At 44.0% G+C, this 23,295-nt stretch overlaps 1 protein-coding gene across 9 annotated transcripts; it reads right to left on the reverse strand.

Moving 5' to 3' along the window:
* Positions 1-1,348: 1,348 nt before the first annotated feature.
* Positions 1,349-21,963, reverse strand: Rwdd3 (RWD domain containing 3). Of its 9 annotated transcripts, XM_087632861.1 has the most exons (6): positions 16,888-16,991; positions 16,578-16,718; positions 16,429-16,471; positions 4,388-4,903; positions 1,913-2,028; positions 1,349-1,814 (listed from the first exon to the last, which is right to left on the reverse strand). In XM_087632861.1, exons 4-6 carry the CDS (start codon positions 4,898-4,900, stop codon positions 1,700-1,702), a joined length of 744 nt encoding a protein of 247 aa, XP_087488987.1. In that variant the 5' UTR covers positions 4,901-4,903; positions 16,429-16,471; positions 16,578-16,718; positions 16,888-16,991; the 3' UTR covers positions 1,349-1,699.
* Between the last annotated feature and the right edge of the window lie 1,332 nt (positions 21,964-23,295).

Raw genomic sequence — 23,295 nt, forward strand, 5'->3', positions numbered from 1 at the left:
TGGTGCTATGAAGGGGACCAAGTGAGTCACGGGCTTGCTGTGTAAATACAACAGCCTGAATTCAAATCCCTAACATTCGTGCAAAAGCCTAGCCCAGTGGTACACATCTGTAACTCCAGGACTGCATGTGGGACAGGCGGATCCCAAGGGCTTGTTGGTCAGCCAGCTGAGGCAACCATCGAGCTCCACGCTGATTCAAAAAGAAAGAAGGGCTGGAGAGATGGCTGTGGTTAAGGGCACTGATCGCTCTTCCAGAGGTCCTGGGTTCTGTTCCTAGCACTTACATGCTGTTCACAACCATCTGTAACTTCAGTTCCAGAGGCTCCAACTCCCTCTTCTGGCCTCCTTAGGCAGTACACATATGTGGTGCACAGGTAAAACATCCATACACAAAAAGTAAAAGTGCATAATTTTTTAATAAAAAGAATAAAAGAGCAGCCAGGTAGGGATAGTGACATTTAATCTCAGCACTTGGGAGGCAGAAGCAGGTGGATCTTTAAGTTTGAGGCCAGCCTGGTCTACAGAGTGAGTTCAAGGATAGCCAGGGCTGCACAGAGAAACCGTGTCTCAAAAAAACCAAAAGGAAATAAATAGAGAGCAACTGATGAAGACATCCAGTGTTGACCTCTGCCCTCTATACAAGGGCAAGCGTGCACGCACGCGTGCGTGCACACATACACACACACACACACACACACACACTCATGCATGCGTGGGCTTGTTGTACTCAGATCACCCCAACATCAACTACACTGTTAGGGTGCACCTGTCTTCAAAGGTACAGGGAGTGAACTCTCCTGACCTTTCTTTCACATCTCAGCCTCTTATTTTAGAAGCCTAGGTAGCTTTATGGACATAAATATAACTCCCAGTCACGAGGGTCCTCATATTTTTCATTATAAATTTTAATACAAATAATTAGTCAGTGAGTTTATCTCCCCTTGGACATGGTAAGTGCATTTTAACACTATTTGAAAGATTTTGCAATGAAAATTGTAGAGCTGTAGTTTTGTTTTGTTTTGTTTTCCATCCAGAAAACAAGGTTCACTTTGTTGGACACATTTCTCTTGTAAAACCAGGAATTATTTTTTTCAAATATGAATTTCGATTTGAACTTAATATGTAGTCTTACAGCTAGCAATACCGTGTCCTCTTGGGACACCAGAAAGCAACCGTGTTCTGTAAAACTTCTTGGTTTTGTATTCAGTCCAACAATTTATGCGACTGCACCAAGAAAGGGGTGTTCCATTTTTTGCAACATTCAACTTAAAACATAATAAGCCGAATGGGGAGGAGGCATGATTAAGAGCCAAGACGTAAACATGAGAAAAGTAAACATGAAAACAAATCACTTTAAGAAATCATTTAATTACGAGAAAATTAGCCTGGAAATTGCAGACTCCCAAACAAATTGTCTACATAAAGACAACAGCTCCTTTACAGTCATGGGTTTTTATTTCTCCTCCAGACAATCCCGTCGATTGAACCTAGTCTCTTCTGGCAAACGTTAGAATATATGGGATCTTTTCATGTTTAATATTCCATAAAACAGGACTCACTTTTCTTCCTGAAATGAGAATGATTTTGCTTCAGAGAGGTTTCAGATTGCTCTCTTCTGACTACTTCAGTGAGCCCATCCCCAAAGGCAGCGGGAAAGCACAGAGGCTGTTTTAGCATTGGTTCCTGTCATTCATTCACCTCATTTCACCAGCCCAAGTACACACTCTGAGAAGAGCTCCTGAAGTCCTGCAGTTTCAAATTCCTTTTGTAACTCCTCCAGTGTTGAATACTCTTTGACTTCAAACGCCAGAAACCTGTATTATACAAGAGAAGCTCATGAATATGCGGGGATTTGTCAGAGGATAATTACCCATTCAGTTGCTTTTGCATCTGCAATAGTACTAAATTATACCTTTTGTGTTCCGTTTGTACTTTTGTTTCAGACAGTACACTAATCATTTTCTCTTTGCATTTCTTTCCACTTGAGTCCACATCTACTTTGGAGGTTTTCTGAAGAATCAGGTACTCCTAAACGATAATCATCGGTAGGTTAAGTGCAGAGCGTGTGTTAAACGGCACAAGTCCTGTTCTAAAGGAACCGTAACCCACAGACGTTTTCCTGCTTAAAGAGCATTCTCAGAATGTAGCGGTGAGTGACACGGTGTCTTTACATGGCTGGCAGAACACTGCTCCGGTGAATGCAGGTGTTAAGATCAATAAGAACCAAGCGTTCACCTTTAAGTCTGGACTGGACCACTACTAGGGTGAGTTATTTAAACCCTCTGTTGTTTAAACCAATTATTTAAACTAGTTACTTAGGCTGGTTCCTCAAAGTCTCTGTCCACGCCACACACCTGGACTGGTGAGAGGATCCACCTCCTGGTGAATCTGGGACAGCTGAGAGAAGTCAGACACGCAAAGCACCTCTAGGACGACAGCCTTCCAGGGCACAGAACACTGCTTTACAACAACCACTGCTGTCACCAAGCTGGCTGCAAATGGGGCCATCAGGTACACCACCTACTGCCCACCTGTAAATGTACCTGCCGGCTCCTGTCCTAGTATACAATCATTCATATATATATATGTATGTATGTATATGTATATGTGTGTATATATGTATATATATGTATATATGTATATGTATATGTGTGTATATATGTATATATATGTATATATATACATATATATATACAAATTCATGTAAAAATGACATTTTAGAGAACGTTATTAAAAATGTGTTTGTCTGAACTAGTAGAATGATGGCCATAAATACATATACATGTTAGTAACTCATGATTCTGTCGGCAAATGCTGCATTTATTCTAACGTGCCTGAGCTGACCACAGACAGTCAGAGCCTTAGGTAAACGTGAACGAGGAACTGGTTCCCCATTTTTGTCAGCTAGTATGTTACTCTAAAGGATCAAAGGTTGTAGTACACACAGATTGCCTCAAAATCTGTGGTCCCTCGGTTAGGCCCCACTGCGGGCTGTAGATTAAATCTGGTTTCTTACTTTATCCATAGCAGAAGCCAGCATGGACCTTGCTAAGCAAATGTCAGTGAAGGTTGGGGGTAGAACCCACCTTGGGAAAACTCCGGGCTTTAAGATTACAGGCTGTTCGCGCTCAATCTGTTTTAAGTAAGATCCTCTGCAACTGTGCCTTGCCCACTCTGCCAGTGTAAAACTTATTAAGTGAGCTGTAGCGCTGTTAAAATTTAAGACATAATAAGCAGGTTTCCTTGTCCGGCTCCTCATAAAACAGGCTAGGGGGCTTCCGGATGAAAGCGCAAAAGTCTGAGGATGACGGCTTTGAAAGCTGCCGCTGGGACAAGTCAGGTGGAAAGAAGAAGTCAGTCGGGAGGGGTGACATGCTGACAGTATTGCCGACCCTGCTTCTTCTGAGGCTGGCTCTCAGCTGCAAAGGACAAGCCTTCCTCTCAGGTACCACAAGCACAGCACTGAGTGCCGGGGTGCACGTTTAAGTGCCTGCATGTTGGGAATTTTGCAGCCTACTTACAAACATACTCCTTGTTGTGCTGAGCTATGGGAAACATTAAGATGTACAAGCTTTTCATTCTCGTTTATACAGAAGCAGCTTCTCATTAATACAAAACAAATACATGTCCTCGGACTTTCTCAAAAACTGCTGCTGGTGCTGGAGAGGTAACTCAGCAGTTAAGAGCACTCTGTGCTCTCTCAGAGGACCTAGGTTTGATTCCCAATGCCCAAATGGCAGTGAATAGCTGCCTGTGACTCCAGTTCTAAGGATCCAACACCCTCTTCTGGCTTCCTTCGGCACTGCTCATACATGGTGCACAGACATGCATGCGAGCAAAACACCATACACATAAAAAAATAAAAAATAAAAATGAAACTATCAATTCATTAAGTGGCATAATTTTTACATTATAAACTTATGCTAACCCTGAATCTTGCAAGTTTATAACTGTTGTTACGGACAAGACACCACTTTTTTTTTTTAAGAACTGGGGAAAGATGGGAGGTGGGGGAGGTGCCTAGAGAGATGATGGCCCAGTGGTTGAGAACATGGTTGCTCTTCCAAAGGACGTGTTTGATACCCTGATCTCACAGTCACCTGTAACTTCAGTCCCGGGAGATCTGGCACCCTCCTCTAGCCCATGAGCACCAGAAACTTTTCTAAACTCACAAGGTGCACAGACATATACAGAGAAAATATCCACACACATAAGATAAACAAATATTAAATAGAGAGAAAAAAAACCAAAGTACCATTTTACATGACAGTAGGCAAATCAGAAACACCATGCTTCGAGTATCCCACTTTTATAAAACACACTTAAAAATACACCATGTTCAACAGAAAGCAAGCAGATTCATATTCAAAATGAAGTTTTCCGGCACCTTGATGTTGCTTCTGTCTCCTTGTAGTAAAATCAGTATCATTTTACCCATGAACATCAGTCTTCCTGTCAGCCTTAACTCTGAAGCCCACTTCTCCACAACTTTCACATATTTAGTCCTCGCTCTCATGTGATCTAAACGCAAAAGAGTCATCCACAGTCCGCCGTCCACAGTTGAGCTTTCTGGCAGAGTACACGTCCCATTGCTGCTCTCTGTCTCTGTCTGGCTGAGGATGTGTCTGAGATTCTGCTGAGTCCAAAGAACCAGCTCGTGAACCATCGGTTCTGACAGAAGCCTCCTGGCTTCTCCGAGTAGTTTCTCCTTCACGGTAACACACTGGGCCCTGGTCAGACGTTCCGAGTTAACCGAAATGCCGGGTAGACACGATGGGTAACCGGCTGGTAAGTGGAACGCCAACTCTAAGGGCACATCCTCACCCGCAAGTCCTTCAGCTGTTGTGTGAATTCTAAAGACAGCCCCATCTGTCTCTGGAAGACATCCAAAAATAATCATTAGCTCTACATAATTCAATCTCAATGGAATACTAATCAGTTAAAATTTTCCCTTTTAAACCCCAATTTATTTCTCAGAGGAAAACTCCGAGTTTATTTTATGAAGAGACACACAATGCAAAGAAAGGCATGATTTACAGGTCATTTCCCCCCCAGTCATAAAATACATATGAACAGCACCACACAAGTGCACATGCTATTCACTCTCTATCACCCATCTTCACGGAATTATCAAAAAGAGCAGTTTTGATTCATTAATTTCCTTCCACATTTCTCTGATAATTATGAAAATCATGAATCAGCTCTTAAGTTCAATGGAGGAGCAGTGTGGAACCTGGGTGGTGGCGGGGCCATGCAACGCAGCTGACTGGCTGGGAGGCTGAAAGTGACGGGACCCAGTCTTCTGATTCAAATACGCTCACGTCAGAGTAACCTGAAGGCAGCAGGATGACCTGAACCGGACCACACAGCCTTCAGCCTCCACTGGCTCCCTGAGAAGGGGCAGAGCTCGCCTAGGAGACGAGATGAAATATTCTGCTCTCTTTCAGACGTGCTTGGCTTCCCGACTCTGATGTGTTCCACATCACTTCACCCCACTTTCCAAAAAGTTGATAAAATGTCAGGCTAATTCATTCTGCGGGGGGCAAAAGTGCCCTGATCAGAGAGTGGAGAAGGGAGCCAGGTCCAGACACAGGGCTGTGGGGCGAGCCTGCCTCTCTACGCTCTTTCTCTGTGCCCCTGCTCTATTTCTCAACACAGGAGCAGCCAGATCCTACACCTGGATGGCTGCCTCAACAAAGGACACCTGAGCACACCCTCTGTAAAGAACCTCACAGAACACGGAAATCTTCTCAGCCATCTGATCCCAACGGTATATGAAAGCTGTTGGGTTGTGACCATATAGGACCAAGCACATCTGTTACAGAGTGTTTCTTTAATAGATGTCAATACCAGCTGCCAGGAACTATATTCAGACACCATTCACAATCACAGGCAGTAGCCATTCCAAAGACCATATAGTCTTTTCTTTTACGTATGTAAAGTATATGCTATATAAAAACAAAACTTTTGGGGTTGGGGATTTAGCTCAGTGGTAGAGCGCTTGCATAGCAAGCGCAAGGCCCTGGGTTCGGTCCCCAGCTCTGAAAAAAAAAAAAGAAAAGAAAAAAACAAAACTTTTCTAAATGCTATCACATGCTTCAAGTCTCTTTGTTCCTCCTTCCTTCTCCTAGCATACTATCATCATCACTATTATTATTATTGGGGTGTGGTGAGGGTTTGGGGGAGGGTCAAACAGTTCTGCCTCATCATCTTGGAGGAGTCTGGCATTGTCAGACCCTTGTGCAAGCATCTCCACCCACTGAAACATCTCAAGGCTCCCCTTTCTCTCGCTGCATTCATCTTTTTAATGGTGTATTTTACTGTCAAAGTGGGCTCCCATAGTATCAGTTCAGTTACTATATTTTGCTGTGTAGGGCTTTAATGGGCCTGTAAACAACACAGGATCAACAGGCAGAATAAACTTGTCAGCAAACGTGCAGTGAGCCTACATTCTCTCTCAATGAGGGGGTAGAATCTTTACTCTTTGATCATTCGTCATTCCACAAGCATACATTGAGTACCTGTCAACACCATGCACTGTGCTGTTCAGAAAAGAATGGGTAAGACACAGATCTGTCACCATGGCTCAGTCCAGGGTGGACACAGATCTTCCTGAATGTCTAGGCTACACCTGCAAAGTCTGCCATTAGAGATATGTGAGCATACGGTTTCTTTCTTTAAGGGTTTTGTGTGTGTTTGTGTGTGAAAGAGAGACAGAGACAGAAAGAAGCACAGAGAGACAGAGACAGAGACAGAGAGACAAAGAGACAAAGAGAGAGAGACTTACATAGTCCTGGTTGGCCTGGGGCTTACTGTATAGGTCAAACTGCTTCCCAAATGCTGAAATTAATGGTGTGCTTTGGCATCCAGTTTTAAGTGTGTGTAAGTGTGTGTATGTGTGTACGGCAGGGGGTGGGAGGGAGAGAGTTCCCTGTGGCCTCTCTCAGTGTCTGTGGAGCTTTCCTCTGGGTCTGAAAGCAGATGCTTTCTGACCAGCACAATACGCATAGCATATTCTTCTAAGATCAAAAGTTGAGAAAAATTTCAACAACTTTCATAAGAAAGGAAGGTCTATCTTTTATTAAATGTATTTACCAGATATACAGAAACATTAAAATTATACAGATTTATGTAGTGTTTATCATGATATTTTGATACCTTGTAAATCAAGGTAAACTTACTGATCTCCTGAAGACTGTGGGGTTCTTAAGCTCAGTGTCCCTCAGTGTGACAAAGACCCTTAGTGTACAGTAACTATGCATCTACACCCACTTAACCCATGCACTACCTTGTGCATGACAGTCTGGATGTAAATTGCATGCCACAAGCTCATCTGTTTGCACACTTGGTCTCTGGTGGGTGGTGCTGTTCTGGAAGGTTGTAGAACTTTAGAAATATGGGGCCCTGCTGGAAGAAATGGGTCTCTGTGGAGTGGACCTTCAAGTTTATCCTCTGGCCATACTGGTGTGTGGTTTCTGCCCTAATCTGTCAGAAGCCATCTAGGAAAGGCTGAGGCATGAAAGTGAGTTTTCTAGAGATGGCCCACCATTTTGCATGCCCTTCAGTGGGTGACCTCTGAGATGCTGGTCCTTAGAGGATCATCCCAGAACTGCTTCTTGCTGCTGCTATGCCTTTCCTGTCACTATGACATAACCTAATGATCCCTGGGTATCAGCTGCCCTATTGGGCAGATTTCCTGCAGATCAACATGAAGATCTACTCTCATACAGTAATGCTGTATAGACAAATCGATGGTTTCATGATTTTCTGATAATGATTCTATAGAACTCTTAAACTGATACAAGTAATCTCAAGCCTCCTATAGAATAAAGCTGCAACTGGAGCTCTGCAAACCTTGACATATCACAGCCTAGTTGAACAAGGATAAGAAAGCAGGCTTGGAAGAAATTTGTGATCGAGGAAAAACATTTATTCTTGGTCAGGTCCAAGGATGAAGTCACATGTGTACACTATGATAAAAACACGCCCATGTGAAACTGTTGCTTTGAACTTATGAGCTTATAGAAGGAAACACTACTTTGAACTTACTATCAACATCCTTCTGTATCTCCCTTTCGTGCAACATTTCATCTATGAGGTAATTTTATAAAGAACTTCTCTCTAAGAAGATATAAGTGGCCAGAGAGAAGGAATAAAGTTTGGCATTTGAAGCTCTGCTCCATCCACCAAATGTATAAATGTGCCATTTGGGACTCAGCCTCATTCATCAAATGTATATGCCTGACTGTCTATACAAACATACATACATACATACATACATACATACATACATATGAAGGTTTATGTGTATGTATGTAAATATGCATGAACACTTGTGGAATTGTTGAGACAAGTGATCAGGCCTGGTCAAAGTGTGTGTATATCTGTGTGTGTCTATGTGTGAGCTTGAATTCTCCCTTTTCCTCTTCTCTCTGGCTAACAAAGAGTTAACAAGCTCCAAGCCACTCTCCTGGCCACCAAGGAATCCTTAAGCCAAAGAGAAACTAAGTTGTTTTTGTTGTTGTTCTTTTGTTTTGTTTTTTCTTAATCCCCTCCTGCTAACAGCAGGAGTTAATTACCAGAAGCTTTTGGGCTTAGAATAGCAAAGAGTTAAAGGAAGAGAAACTTTACAAAGAGTAAGCAACTTTTGACCCCTACAAGGACTGATGCCACCCATCACTGCCTGCCTCAGTCTACCTGGATGCCTGGCTGGTCACTTAGACATGAGAAAAACAGCCTCATTCTCCTGCGGCCACAGCTGAAAGCCCTTCTGGAAGCCACTCTTTTCCCACCATGATGAACTGTACTCTTAACTATGAGACAGAATAAACCCTGTTCTCTCCCGTTTTCTTGTGTGGTGTTTGCTCACAGTACACCATGAGATGTGAAACTAAGAGAATTTACCCAACACACACAACATGCTGGGCGTTCAGGGAACAGTACCATCCATCACCACTTGGGGGTGCTGCCTCCTTCTTGCTGAAGTCAGGAAAGCTGCCCCTGGCCCAGAAAGTGGCAACTGCTGGATCACTTGGCAATATATACATTTTTTTCTCTCTCTCTCCTGCTCTTTCTTCTCTCAGAGAAAGAAGTGTCTTTCTCCCACAGCAAATCCTCCCACCGTAGTGTCTTATTCTAACCATTATAACTTCCTGTCCATTTTCTCACCCTTTCTGCTTCTTTCTCTTACTTAGAAAATGTTTGCTTATAAAATACCACAAAAACCCAATGCTGCTAATTCCCCAACAAGCGTCAGACCTCTCTCTCTACCATTTGTCAATCTCCACAAGATATAACTTTAGCCACCTATTCCCATTTTCGCAGAAACCAGCCTCCCCATAACTGCTTAAACGGTAACTTCTAATGCCATTTCTCTCTGAAGCGTCATTCTCAAACATGACACATGACCTCTACAATGCTACTCTGAAGAATGGGGAGAAGTTAACAGGCCTGGATTGCTTAGATGAGCCTGAGTCCTTAGAATATTCAGTCTGATAGAAGTGTGTTTGGTATGCTTAAGGGTTTGGAACCCATGGCCCGAGAGAAGCTGAATGATTTACACTTAACCGTGGTACTGTGGAGAATCTTCTTGCTCTGAGGTTGAAGTCAGCCATGCAGGTGTGCATTCCTACGTGAGGCCTGATGGAGGCAGACATTTTAAATTGTACTGAAACACCTGCTCTCTGAAGCTTCAGTCTCAAATGAAGCTATCACCTCCTGACTGCTACTGTGTGGGAAAAGTGCACTTTCCGGTTGGCCACACTTCTCCCAGGCATCGGATGCTTCTGTAAGGATCCGGCAATGCTTGCACAAGTCCGCCAGAGGACCATGTCCCGTCGCTTGCTCGTGGATTCTCCTGTGCCTTTCCTTGACGATTTGCTCTCCCCTGCTAGTGTAACAAAAGGCACTTCTGAGTTTAACAGATTTTCTGTGTCTTATAAATCCTTGTAGGCAATCCCTGAGTTTTCCCTGGAACTTCACCTCAGGATTGCTTCTTGCAGCTGACTTGACTTTCCTGACATTTTAAATTAACATAATAGTCCCTGGGCACTAGCGTATTGGGCAGATCTCCTGCAGATCAACTTAAAGATGAACTTTCATGAATTAATGCTGTTTGGATGAATCAATGGTTTTATAGAACGCCTGATTTGATTCTAATAATCTTAGGAGGAAAAGTTTTAAGAGATGGTGTTAGTTGTTTTGCTGGAGAGGTGTAATAAAGTAGAATCGAGGATGGAATGAGTCCACTCCTCAGAACAGTAAGTAAAGTCTGCATATAAGAAATACAATGAGCTTTCATAATGACACTAAAAAGAGAAATAGGCTTGGGACAAATTTGTGTTCAAGGAAAAGCATTCAGGTCCAAGGATGAAGCCACAGGTGTGTACCACGATAAAACAAGGCCATGGAAAACTGTTGCTTTGGACTTAATATCAACAGCCTTTTGTAACTCCCATTTTGTGTACCATTTTATCTGTGAGGTAATTTTCTAAGAACTTTTGTCTACAAAAGGGCCCGAAAAAAATAAAGACGGTGTGGTGTGGTGTGGTGTTGTGTGGTGGCTTGGAAAGGTCTGTCCCATCCATCCATCCATCCATCCATCCATCCATCCTTCTATCCAAATGTATATGTCTGTTTGTTTATATGTACATATATAGGTACATGTGCATGTATGTCAGCACGCATGAATACGTGTGGAGTTAATTGAGACAGGTGGTCAGGCCTGGCCCAAGTGTGGATGTATAAATGTATATGTGTCTGTGCAAATATGCCTGTGTAAAGGATCTTAATTCTTTTCCTTTCCTTCCTCTCTGGCTTACAAAGAGTTAACCAGCCAGGTTAATGGATGACTTCTGACTGCCTGGCCAGAGTGCTGGCAATAAATCCGTTACCTAATCCCCCACTGTCAGGCAAAAGGTGGTAATTCCTCTGGGGCTTCTGGCCCCATATAACTAAGAATTGAAGAGAGTAAATATTATCAATACTAAGCAACCTTTACACAAAAAGCAAAACCAAGCTCCTCACCCCCAACCCCCTTAACTACCACCCCCTCACCCACCTCACCCCCTCACCCACCTCACCCCCAACCCCCTTAACTACCACACCCTCACCCACCTCACCCCCTCACCCACCCCTGCTGATGATCTGCTCACTCTCCCAGAGCAGAGCAGACCCAGCCATGGGCAGGCTCCCCAAAATTATACTTAACCCAAACTAACTTTTTCTCTACCTCTGAAGCATCCCAATTTTGTCTTTAAAGAGTAATATCACCCTCCCCAAATGGAGAAGGATTTAATAAGAAACATGTTTTATAGCTATATAGATTTTATAGCTTATAGCTTAAGTTTTCGTTACTGGCCATAACCATGGATGTCGTAACTATAGGAGTCCTTGAGACCTGTGCTGTGCTAAGTAACAGACCTACGAATGTATGCACCCTGTTCCTCTGACCCTGAGTAGACTTACCCGCATGCGAAGGGCCTTTGCAGACCTGAGTGAGGGGATGTCACTGGCCAGTGCGTGCCACAAACACACACCAGAGCAGCAAACTAAGGCGCTATCTGCTAAGCAAATGAGAAGAACTGAACAGGCCCCATTCTGATGTCAAATGTGGTGGGAGACCAATCAATTAATCAATCACAGGATCTCTTTAAAAATTCATCTTCTCCCCAAGAACTCTTTAGGGGACAGGTGGAGATGCAGATTTTACCCACTGACTCATGAAGCTCTGCTTTAATCTGATGATGGAGGAAGAGGCCCCTCAGGGATGGGGTGCAGGTATACAGCAAGAGAGGCAGGCAAATGGACTCCCAGGGGCTGGGGGCGGGGCTGGGGGGGAGCATCACTTCCATCAGTCTGATTTCATCTGGGTGGAAACTGACTTTGGACTTCTGGCCTTCACAACTTCATTCAGTACATTGAAGATGTGCTGTGTTTAAGCCACCCACAGGCGAGGACTGGATGCAGCAGCCACTGTGCACCACTGGTAGCCCCTGTGGTAGCCTGTTACTCTGCTACATAAAAAGCCAGCATGTTCCAGCCCAGTGCAGTACATGAACGAGGACAGTCCAGAGAAAGCTGCAGGAGGCCAGGCAAGTTTTTACCTTCATTCTTGTCTTCCTCCCCTTCCTCCTCCTCTCCCTTCTTCCTCCTCTTCCTTCCCCTCCTCCTCCTCTTCTCCTTCCTTCTAATTTATCAAGACAGGGTTTCTCTGTGTAGCTCTGGCTGTCCTGAAACTCACTCTGTAGACCAGACTGGCCTCAGACTCACAGGTCCACCTGCCTCTGAGTCCCAAATGCTGGGATTAAAGGTGTGCCACCGCACCCATTTCCTTTGTCCTTCTGTTATTTTCTGGTCAGCACAGAACTCTCACTTTAGAAAACTGGGAAGGAAAGCACTCCTTACATATTCAGAAGGAAAACTGCTTTGGTTCTTAACACTGGCAGAGTCACAGTCTTCCTAATTGATCTCCCCGGCCAGTGAGTGCCACAAACACACACCAGAGCAGCAAACTAAGGCGCTATCTGCATAAGCAAATGAGAAGACCTGAACAGGCCCAGTTCTGACGTCAAATGTGGTGGGAGACCAACCAATCAATCAATCAATCTCAGGATCTCTTTAAAAATTCATCTTCTCCCTAAGACCTCTTTAGAAGTGTCTCTCTCTTTTTTTTTTTTCTTTTCTTTTTTCCTTTTCTTCTTTTTTTTCCGGAGCTGGGGACCGAACCCAGGGCCTTGGCTTGCTAGGCAAGAGCTCTACCACTGAGCTAAATCCCCAAACCTAGAAGTGTCTCTCTTACCCTTTCATGTTTGATTTGCCCTGGCCTCCATGGCAATAACCAGCTCCCCTTGCTCCAGAATCCTTGTGTGTCTCGTTCTCTCAAAGTCTACTTCTGTTTTTTTGTTTTGTTTTTTTCCTAACAAAAAAGAAAATCGTTCTGCTCTAAAGTTATTATCTGCTTTGAGGTTATTTAAAGTTACTAACGGCTTAGCAAGAGAATGGGTATCAGAAATCGTTCATCCAGGGTTACTCTTTGCCCCCACTCCTCCCAAACCAGGACAGCTAGTACCTCACAAACACCATTCTCCACACACCTCCATCCTAAGAGCTCGTGCCCACCCTACCAAAGTGAAACTCCCAAAGACCCAAGGCTTATCTGGGTCCAAGACGGGGCATTTCCACCCAGCCTAAGCCTTCTAACAAAGATGCAGGGCTTGCTTTCTAGCTCAAGCTCAGACGCACATCAACTATTTGCTTGGAACAGCATTGATGTTACAACCACAACTCAAACTGAAAGAGACCCGAATCCTACTCTTCCTAGCCCAGGCACACACAGAACTTTGGAAGATGAGGCAGGGGGATCTAGAGTTCCTGGTTACATGGGTAGATCCTGTCTTGAAACAATCAAACCTTAACCTTTCCCGAAGACACGAAAAAGAATTCATATTCCTAACATGGCAGACAACAGAAGTTCAAATAAAGAAACTGAATTAGACCCCAGGTCCCATTCTGATTCTGTTTCAAAGGTTTCTCCCTACCTCATCCCTACAACACACGATAAATACACAATCCCATCACAGTGATGCTGGGAAAGTAAACAAAATCTATGAGAAGGAGGTCTTTAGGATTTGTTTAGTGTGCATCCAGAAACCATTTGCATAACATATGTAACTCACGTTCTCTGCACTTGCTTTATTTTGCCCGGTTTTTAACACGTCCTCAAAGCCTTTGCACAGAAAAGCACTCAAAAGCCTCCCGCACACTCCTCGTGCTTCATGAGAGCAAGATTTTCTTTACTCCCACTCCCAGGCCACTCGCCACAAATACGCATACAGAAATGTTGCTTTACGCTTACATTGTTTGTAATCCTCCGAGATTGTTACACACAGTGTCTCTGGGTTTTCTCACGCTTTCATTGTCCCCGGAGAAGGAAACAAGACAACTAAAGAGAATGGAAGGTAAAGGTGGCGAAAATGATGTCTAAGACTATGCGGATTGTAGAGAGGTGCATTCAGCCAGGACAGTCGGCAAACAATGTCAATGTGCACCCATAATGGTTTTGCAAGAGGGTGGAATCCAATCCGAACAACACAAAACCCTCTGGGAAGCTCTCGCCAGCCTACTATGTGATGCACTTGTGTGATTCCTCTCTTCTGCAACTTTTAATCCCGTAAGACAGTTTCCAAAGTGCAACTCCATTAATAATGAGCGCCGGCCACAGTGATATACTCTCCATGACCCCACCAGGAAAATGGATATATTCAGAAGGGACCGCACACATGTATGGTTGAAGGGGAATGTGCCCTGCACCAATGCCGCCACCACCACCACCACCACCACCACCACCACCAGACCGTTCTGACTATAAGCCAGAGCCCACCCACACTATTGTTCCGGATGCTCAAATTGTTTCATTCTCAACGCCTGGATTGTTTTACTAAGAACTTTTCCTGCACCAATCCCTCTGCTACAGAGGAAGGGGACAGAGGGCCAAGCCCAGCCCTGTGAGCTCGGTGGTTATTTAATCTATGTGATCATTTGTGATCTTCAATGTGAAATAAAGCTAAGAAAGCCTCTCTTCAAGAGCCACGTGAAGCCACAGCAAACCTGGCACCTGCCTTGACTCACGGGATGGGGACGGGAAACGCCTGATTTTTTATCCCCACTGCTTTCCACAGTTAAATATACGGTGTTTACATTATTTGCAACCCTAAGAGATTGTCACACACAGCACCTCTTCCTTGGAACTTCCTCTAACATCTGAGTGGCCAGGATGTAGATTCCCTCAAATTCTTAACATAAATTACTCCCCACTAAACTGAACCCATTTATTCAAGCCTTTTCAGCTCAGGACCCAAAGAGTTGGCCCTTAGGGTCAGCCTGGGCCTTCCTGTCTTACAGAGAAACACAGGCCCACTGCAATATTCTTCTAATCCCACTGAAGACAGGAGAGACTTATTTGGCAAAGGCTAGGAGTGAAATGATGGGGTACAGGGTGATACCCTGACTGCCACTAACAGTGAGGGTGGTAGCCACGCAGCCTGCTACCCTTAGTCTGCTCGGATAACAGCTCCCACTGTGAGTGTCAAACATTCCTGTTTCAATTGCTGAACTGTTCTACTCTCCAATGAACCTTCTAGAAACAAAATGTCCGAAGTTGTTACACTGAATTCCTTTATAATTCAATTACTTATTGATGCCAGAACACTGAATTAAATTAATTAGGAGGCATGACTTGAAGTCATGCTCAATTTAAGAGCAGATAGAGGGCTGCAGTGTTCTCGGTATTAAGACACCTCTCTCTCTCTCTCTCTCTCTCTCTCTCTCTCTCTCTCTCTCTCTTTCTCTCCCCACTTCTTTTTGGGGGTCTTTCTCTGGCCTATCAACAGTATCTAATGGTCAACCATGAATTTATAAAGCAGTGTCACCAGACAACACAGGTTCGTTCCTCCCAGCTATTGCAAGTAAGCCATGATACAAGAACTCAAAGACACAAGTGATCCCTTTAAATATCTGCCTCAGGCAGAAACAATTATCAATAAAGAGATTTGTGGAGACAGAGGAGATGCTAACCAATTAGGATGCTACCCAATCAGAAGAGGGTGACAAATCCCTACAATAAATCCTTTCATAGGGGGATCTTAAGGAAGTTTCAAAAAGATAAGACAGGTCTAGGCACTTAAAAAGAGAGCAGCTCCATTTTTCTAGAAAGTTCACATTGCCTGAAATATCACAGAGCACCACAAGGGTCTGCAGATGGGTGCGTGCAAGAAGGGATAAAAAGAAAGGGTGAACTCCCAGAGTCTCTGACTTACCATATGGAAACCCAAAGCCCTCTTAATGTAGCTTCCTTAGGTCTAGCACTTTTCACACTTTGTTCTTAGAGGTAAGCCAATGTATGGTCAGAGAGGCGATTTCAATAGCAGTTACAAAGTAACAGTAGAGTGATGGCTCCTATTGACGTCAGAATGTACATGACTTATGACAGCTCGGGGGAGAAGGGAGGATGATCTGCATCAGCACACTTTCCCAAAAGGGGGGAGTCGGGGGCACTTAGTGGTCAAGAGAATTGACTGTACTTCTGGAGGTCCTGGGTTCAGTTCTCAGCACCTATAGGGCACACGGCTCCCAAACCTCAGTAACTCCTATCCCCTGAACGCCCTCTTCTGGTCTCCTTGTGCAGTGGGCACACATCGTACAGGTATATACTGGCAGGTAAAACACACAAACACATTCAGAAAAAACTTTAAAACTTAAATGTGTGTGAGTGGAAGAGGGAAACCAAGGCAAGAATGAAATTTCAGCTTTTTAAAATAAAAACAACAACAACAATAATTGCTTTACAGATTATAAACTCTCAGAGAAGGGGCTCGGTGTCATGCCTATGTTAGAAGAGAAGGCATTCATGAATGCGCGCTGCATGATTACACATCTAGCAGGAGTCTGGAACTGGCTGCCACTTTTCAGCAGCCTAAAAAGATAAAAATAAAAAAATTTTTTTAAGAAAAACAAAACGAAAAATAAAATAAAATCAAAGCCAATCAACTCTGGAGAATTCAAAGCTTCACCCAACCTACAACAACCTTTTCCTGACTGCCTTCCCCGTGGCTGACAACCAAATACTGCGTACTGTTGTCAAGGACGTAATGCACAAATGCTTATGGGGGTACTGACTATTTGGAGGGGCTGGATTCCATGAGGAGGGCAGTGCGCACTGTTTAGTGGCCAGAGAGCACAGGGGAGAAGGAGAGCGAGCTCGGGGAAGGCACTGCCAGCGCAGGCCACCCCCAACCCCGACAACTCCCCTCCCACTCCTACGCAAGGCCACAGGACACCGGGTCTCCCGGGTCCCCGCAGTGGCCGCAGGGTGAGAGGCAGGGTATTCACCTGAACAGCTCAACATCTCCCACTCGTGGGGCCCGCAGAAGATCGCGGCCAGCGCCGAGAGTTCCTGCCTCATCTCCTCCGCCATTTCCGCGTGACCAGAATCCGAAGCCGCTTCCGCCGCCTCCCGGAGCAGAGCGCGCACACGGCCACTGGGGGGCGCCCGAACCTCACAGCCCGGCAGGCTGGGGTGGGCGTGTCTATGGGCGTGGCGAATGTCTGAAAGCTCCGCCCAGGCCCTTTTGCTCTCTAATTCCAATTCGAAGTTCCTTCATTCCCAGAGTTTTTGCCCCCGTTGTTTTCTAGAGCTGAGAGAGACCTGTAAAGCCCCAAAGACCCTACAAGAACACCCAAGCGTGAACCCCTGTGCTTGACCTACACTAGGCTGGGAAGAGATGGAGAGAGTAAAAGAAACCTAAACAAACAAGAAAAGCCAAACAAGGCGAGCCCTTGGTCTTTTGAACCTTAGGTCCCGAGATGTTGCTGTCAGTGATCCTCGCAGTCGGGATATTTCAGAAAAGACTTTGATAATAACCTCCAAGATACTGAACTGGTCACTAGCCCCAGGCTTACAGACAAGGTCTAGATTCCCGGGCCTCTTTTCTGTCAAAGGTGCAGAAAAGAGGAGGGAAGATTGAGAGGAGACTCCCTAACTAGTGGGATAGGGTCCAAAACCATAAACTAGCTTTGACAATTGGTTTGGTTTGGTTTGGTTCGGTTCGATTCGGTTCAGTTCGGTTCGGTTTGGTTCGATTTAGTTCGGTTTGGTTCAGGTGATATTCGATGCATACAATATAATGTGTCTATTTCCACTGTGGCCCCTGAAGCTTAATGGTGAAATCACCATCATTGAATCTTGACCTAAACTTTAAAACACATGCAGTAACAATGGGATAACAGAACGGTCAATGCATCGTGTTCCAACCTCGACTTTGGTGAGCAAAATTAATTTGTGGTAAATAGTTCTTTCTAGGTGTGTTTAACTTGTTTTTTGTTTTTGTTTTACAAATAAAAATTTTAAATTCTGCAGCTCCCAGAAGCCCTGACTCACTCGGGGAGGTTCCCTACCTCTAGTTTGTATCAGAAATAACATTCTGTGTACATCAAAGAACTTAAGTAGGTCTACAGTAGCTCATTTCACTGACTTCTACAAGTCAGAATAATTTTACCTGGCCCTGATCCCAATCACCATTTCTGTTGCTAAAGGGGAATTAGAAAAAGGAAGAGAAATTGGCTTCCAAGCAGAGAAAGGAAATCTGACAAGATAGACCAGAGAAGCTTTCCCAGGGATGCCCTGAGATTTCAGTGACCCCAAGCAATTAGGGACCATGCTGTGCACATAATTAGAAAGATAAAGGTTTATTTAAACACATAATTATCTATAATGTGGCCAATTTGTATTAGAAGAAAGAAAAAAATAATTCCTTTGAGTTATTTCCAAAATAGCAGTTCAATCAAGTTCAGTGGGTTCGTAATTAACTGTTAGAGAGATTTGGGGAACAGATTACACTTTTGATTTACAATATCACTCTGTTATTCAATTTTAGTTTAAAGTCCAGTGTTACTGTTAAAAGTAATGGAAAAGATATTAATGTGGTTATTTGTCATATTTGTTAAGGTGGTCCACACAATAATTGAATAGCTCTCATCCTGCTTTTAATTTTTCATATTCAATGTGTGATAAGAACGAAATAACAGGAACAGTGTGATTCCAGTTGTCAGCAGGATTAGGAGGCGCTCACCAGAGCCTGCTGTCAGCAAGGGGTCCGTGAAAATTGATGTAAAAATACAGCCATCTATTACCGTACTTAAAATTTTCTGGTCAGTGGGTTTCTCTTTTGCTTTCCTTCCTCCTGATTCCTTAACCTGTTTTTCATACTTCATTTAGCATGTTTAAATAAAAAGTCGATGTGAGTGTCTTTTAAATTGACACTACCCTGAGACACTGAAGTCCCCTGAATGTGTTTCTTGCACTCTGACATTTAGAAGTAATCATCACAGAGGCAGTGTAATGTCTGCTTGGCATTTCTCACACTAGGAAAGTGGCAGGTACGTGGCAGATCTCTGAAGCTACCGCACCATAATCATTTTTCTTGTAATAAAATTTCTTCTAGTCGGCGGCTACTGAAATTCTAAATATTTAAATGTGGAGTGCACGTCGGCTGTGAGAATATTATCAGCCTCTATCCCCACCTCCCACAAATACACACACCAATGTGTAATTTGCCAAAACAATATTACCCTCCGACGTATTTCTAAAGAGTAGTATCCCCAAGACTCGGATGGGAAAGGACTTGTACCCTCTCACCTCAGGTTAAAGCCACTAATCCAGGAAGTCAGTATAAACAAGTAGTTCTTTTAATTTTCCCAGAACAGCTCTACTGACTGCCTCAGGAGTGCTATGTAAACTTAAATACTTGAGTCTAAAACTGTAAGTCAAAACCCACTTGCACAAGCAGTTAGGATAGGTGAAATGTTAGTATCCCGAGAAGAGCTGAGTGGGTTTAATAAGAAAAATTATGATCTGAGAACGTTAAAAGAATACTTTCAAAAACTGCTGGTCTGAGGGTGTAGCTCAGTGGTGGAGCACCTGCCTGGGCTGCTCAGGGTCAGCCCCTAAGCTAACATTAAACTAAGGAATGTTAAAGGCCAGCTTCCTATGGAGAGCTAACTGGGAGACGCTGTGCCGCCCTGTGTGTGTAAAGAGTTCCTGTGCTCACTCAGGTCTCTATGTCCTTGGACTCTGACTATTGTTGAGACAGATGTCCTTGCTTTCACTCAGTCTGGTCTTCCAGCTAGATAAGGAGATACAGTCTGCTGTAGTCGCCAACTCTCTCACCATGTTGTAGGTACGAGAATTGCCACATTTTGTTAACCAAGGTGAAGTTCAATGTCCTCACAGGGTTGAAGGCAGTGGGGTTGGAGCATAGTATCAATGACATTATTGCCCACAAGTTGCCCGGAGGAAAAATTATTTTGTAATGTTCAGGAATGTTGCAAGCTTCCGAAAGGGTAGAAGTGGGCACTATTAACTGACCGCACCCACAGCTTTCTTTTCTGTTACAGAGTCAAAGTTTCAAAATTATCTTTCGCCATGATGTCAAAATAGAAACAGCTCAATTGCATGAGAATTTGGCCCAGATTTCTGTGTTGGGTCAAGATACGCCAGCACCATGTCCAGATAATCTGTATTTGCTCAAGCACATCCATTGCTGTCTGCTTGTGCTTGTCTCCTAAATACAAATGGTACCAAAACAGCTCCAATTTGCTTTGTGGGAAACTGTCCCCGGGGCAATGTCCACTGACAGTTCAATACTTATCAATGTTATCCAAACAACTCGTGGTTATCATTAGAGTTTTAAAGTCTGTCTAATTAAATTAATACCTAATGCTTACTTCTGGTTGCGACTATCAATATGTTCTCTTCATTAACTATATTTTCTCACAGTCTACGACTAGGAGAGCCAGTGTTTATTATCTGAAGGAACTATAAATATGCAAATGCGGCTGTTTCAGAGAGACAGTGATTGAAATGGAGGGACATAAAAGGAGGCCCCAGAGTGGGGTGGCAAAAGTGGAGTCTGGGGTTCTTAAAGGCAAACAAACAGAAACACTGGGGGAAGATGGTATGACGGGAAGGGGAAAGAGTAGAGAAGGGGAAGTAGTGAGGAAAAAGACCCACAAAGGAGAGAAGGCTTAAAGAATGCGGGTTCATCTTAAACAATGACAGTCTGAAATTTTACTCAGTAACAGGTTGGGAGCAAAGAGGGTTGGGTGTGCCATGAGCAAGTGGGGAACCATAGCTTATTCTCTCAGCTGTGGGGCTTGTGGTCTCTAGATTCAACATTGTTTTCTAAATGGACTCAACAGCTCGTTTCTTCCGAGTCTTTAAGTTTTGAAAGATGGGTGGTTTAAGAGGAAGCGCAGTGAGGAAAGCAGAGGGGAAAGAAAGAAGGCGCAGCAGAGCAAGCTGAGGAGGACAGAGATGAGTAAGGATGCTAAGTCCACAGTTAAGAGAGTCTAGCTGAAAGGACGAACGGCTGAGGAATGGCTCAGATGGGAAACACACAGAACCTAAAGCTTCGTGGCCTCAGTAGCACACATGTGCTCCTCTCTCACGTGTTCTGGTCTGGAGATGGTGTCTAGACCACACTTCGGTTTTGTGACTCTATTCTAGCTTGATCCTCAGTGTTGTGTGGATCATGGTGACCTGAAATGTTCCAACCGCCAGCCATGTCTTCACCCATCCAGAAGAACACAGTCCTGTCGGACGCTGTTGGCTGGATCTCAGTCCATGAATGTTGTAGTTAAAGGAGATATGAACATCAGTATACCATGTTTAATCAGAGAGACCATGGACTCAGCTAAATATCGAAGAAGAAATTAAGTGTCATTATTCTTATCATTTATTATGGAAAAAGGGCAATGCCACGAGGAAGCAACGGGCTGTCCCTGCCACATCAAGTTCAATGCTGGCCATGAGATTAAGTTGTCACACAATTCTATAGACCCAGCATTTTTCCTTCCCTTGACCCCCACCACCCGGAGCCCTATCATACTGGCCTGCCTTCATTTTCTCACAACGTTCACCACTATCTGAAGTCACTCTGTTTATTTGTGTCTTGTGGCTTCCCATGCTCTGGTCTCAATGTCTGTGTCCTCTTCAAGGTCCATGACCTGAATGTGGTGGCATTTGGGAGGTGACTATGCTATCAGTGTAGAGCCCTCACAAATGGGATTAATGTTCTTACCAGAGAGATTGAGTGAGCTTCTTGCCCTTTCAACCAAATAGGGACAAAGAAAGCAAGCCAACCTGTGAGCAACCTGTCTCAGTTAGGGTTTTATTGCTGTAAAGGGATGACATGACCATGGTAACTCTTATAAAGGAAAACATTTAATTGGGGCTGGCTTACAGTTTAAGAGGTTTTCTCCACTGTCATCATGGTAGGAAGTATGGTGGCAGGCAAGCAGACACGATAATAGAAACATAGCTGAGAGTCCTACAACTGAATTGTCAGGAGCAGTAAGAGAAGGTGGCACTGGGCCTGGCTTGACGATCAGAAGTCATAAAGCCCACCTCCAGTGACACACTTCCTCCCAGGAGGCCACACCTCCTAATAGTGTCACTTCCTGTGGGCTTTTGGGTGCCACAATGAGTAAATAAAGTACAGTCTTCCCTACCCTCTAGGAGTTGGGCTTCTAATCTATCTGGGCCACGAGCCCTCTGTAATGGAGCAACAGAAGTGTGTGGAGGTCCACTGGAGAGGACCCAGGAAAACCTGTTTTAGATGTTATGGTACAGGCTTTTCCATCCCAGAGAAAAGGATGCTGGTCATGAGATTAAGTTGTCACATGTTTTTGTCTTTTGTTTTTGTTTTTGTCTGCCAAGATTCATGTCGCCAATTCCACAATGGTGGGATCTGGGTGTTAGACCTCTGTCAGCATTCTTCAATAAGCCTGTGTGGAATGGCTTTCTTAGGGTTCGTAGGAAGAGGGTCGCATAGTCATATAGTCTGTGGCACAGCTTCTTGGTGATTAGTGATTATAGTGTGGCGTCAGAGCAGACTTGGAAGATGATACATTTGATCAGCAGCAGGAGACCACAGAACGAGAGGCATTTCCCTTCCTGCTTCAGGAGTTTCTCAGAGACCATCTATTTCCCAGGGACCATGCTTCCCAGGGACTGTGTATTTCCCAGCAGTGGAACAAAGATGTAATTGTTTTCTTGGTCTTCTTTTTAAAATCTCAATCTGAGTCAAAATAATAGTCCTATGGTGAGAGTGTTTCTGTCTTTCCCTGTTGGTTTTCACTTGTTTACATTGTTCTCATTTTTTAGTGGGAAGAAGTGAAGAAAAAAAGAAGAGGAAGAAAACCTCCCTTCAGACTTTCTTATCGCCTACTAACATCTAACATTGTGTCTGCTCCCTCTCCACCTGCTTCTGCCTCCATGAAACAAATCTTTCTTAATTCTGACCAAAGATGAACACATCTTTCTGCACAGACTTAGTGACCTGGGTTTAATCCAAAGGTTATGATTTAATCTCGACTTGTCCATACATAATAATAATGAATTAAATATATCTATATATTTAAGACAGAGTTTCTCTGTATAGCCCTGGCAGGCCTGGAACTTGCTCTGTAGACCAGGCTGGCCTCACGGAGATCCACCTGTCTCTGCCTCATGAGTGCCAGGATTAAAGGCGTGTACCACCACACCTGGCTCCCACTCCCCACTTAATTTTTTAATTAAATATTAAAATCTAATGCATTTCTCTAAATTTAAGGGGTTTTTTTCCTTTAATGACATTTCATTTTATGTGTATGAGGGTTTTGCCTCCTTTGTGTATGCGTACTACCAACATGCCTGGTGTCTGACAAGGCCAGAAAATGGTGTCAGATCTCCCAGGAGAG

The sequence above is a fragment of the Rattus norvegicus genome, chromosome 2 (genome assembly GCF_021556685.1).
Source record: "Rattus norvegicus strain SHRSP/BbbUtx chromosome 2, alternate assembly SHRSP_T2T, whole genome shotgun sequence".
NCBI lineage: Eukaryota > Metazoa > Chordata > Mammalia > Rodentia > Muridae > Rattus > Rattus norvegicus.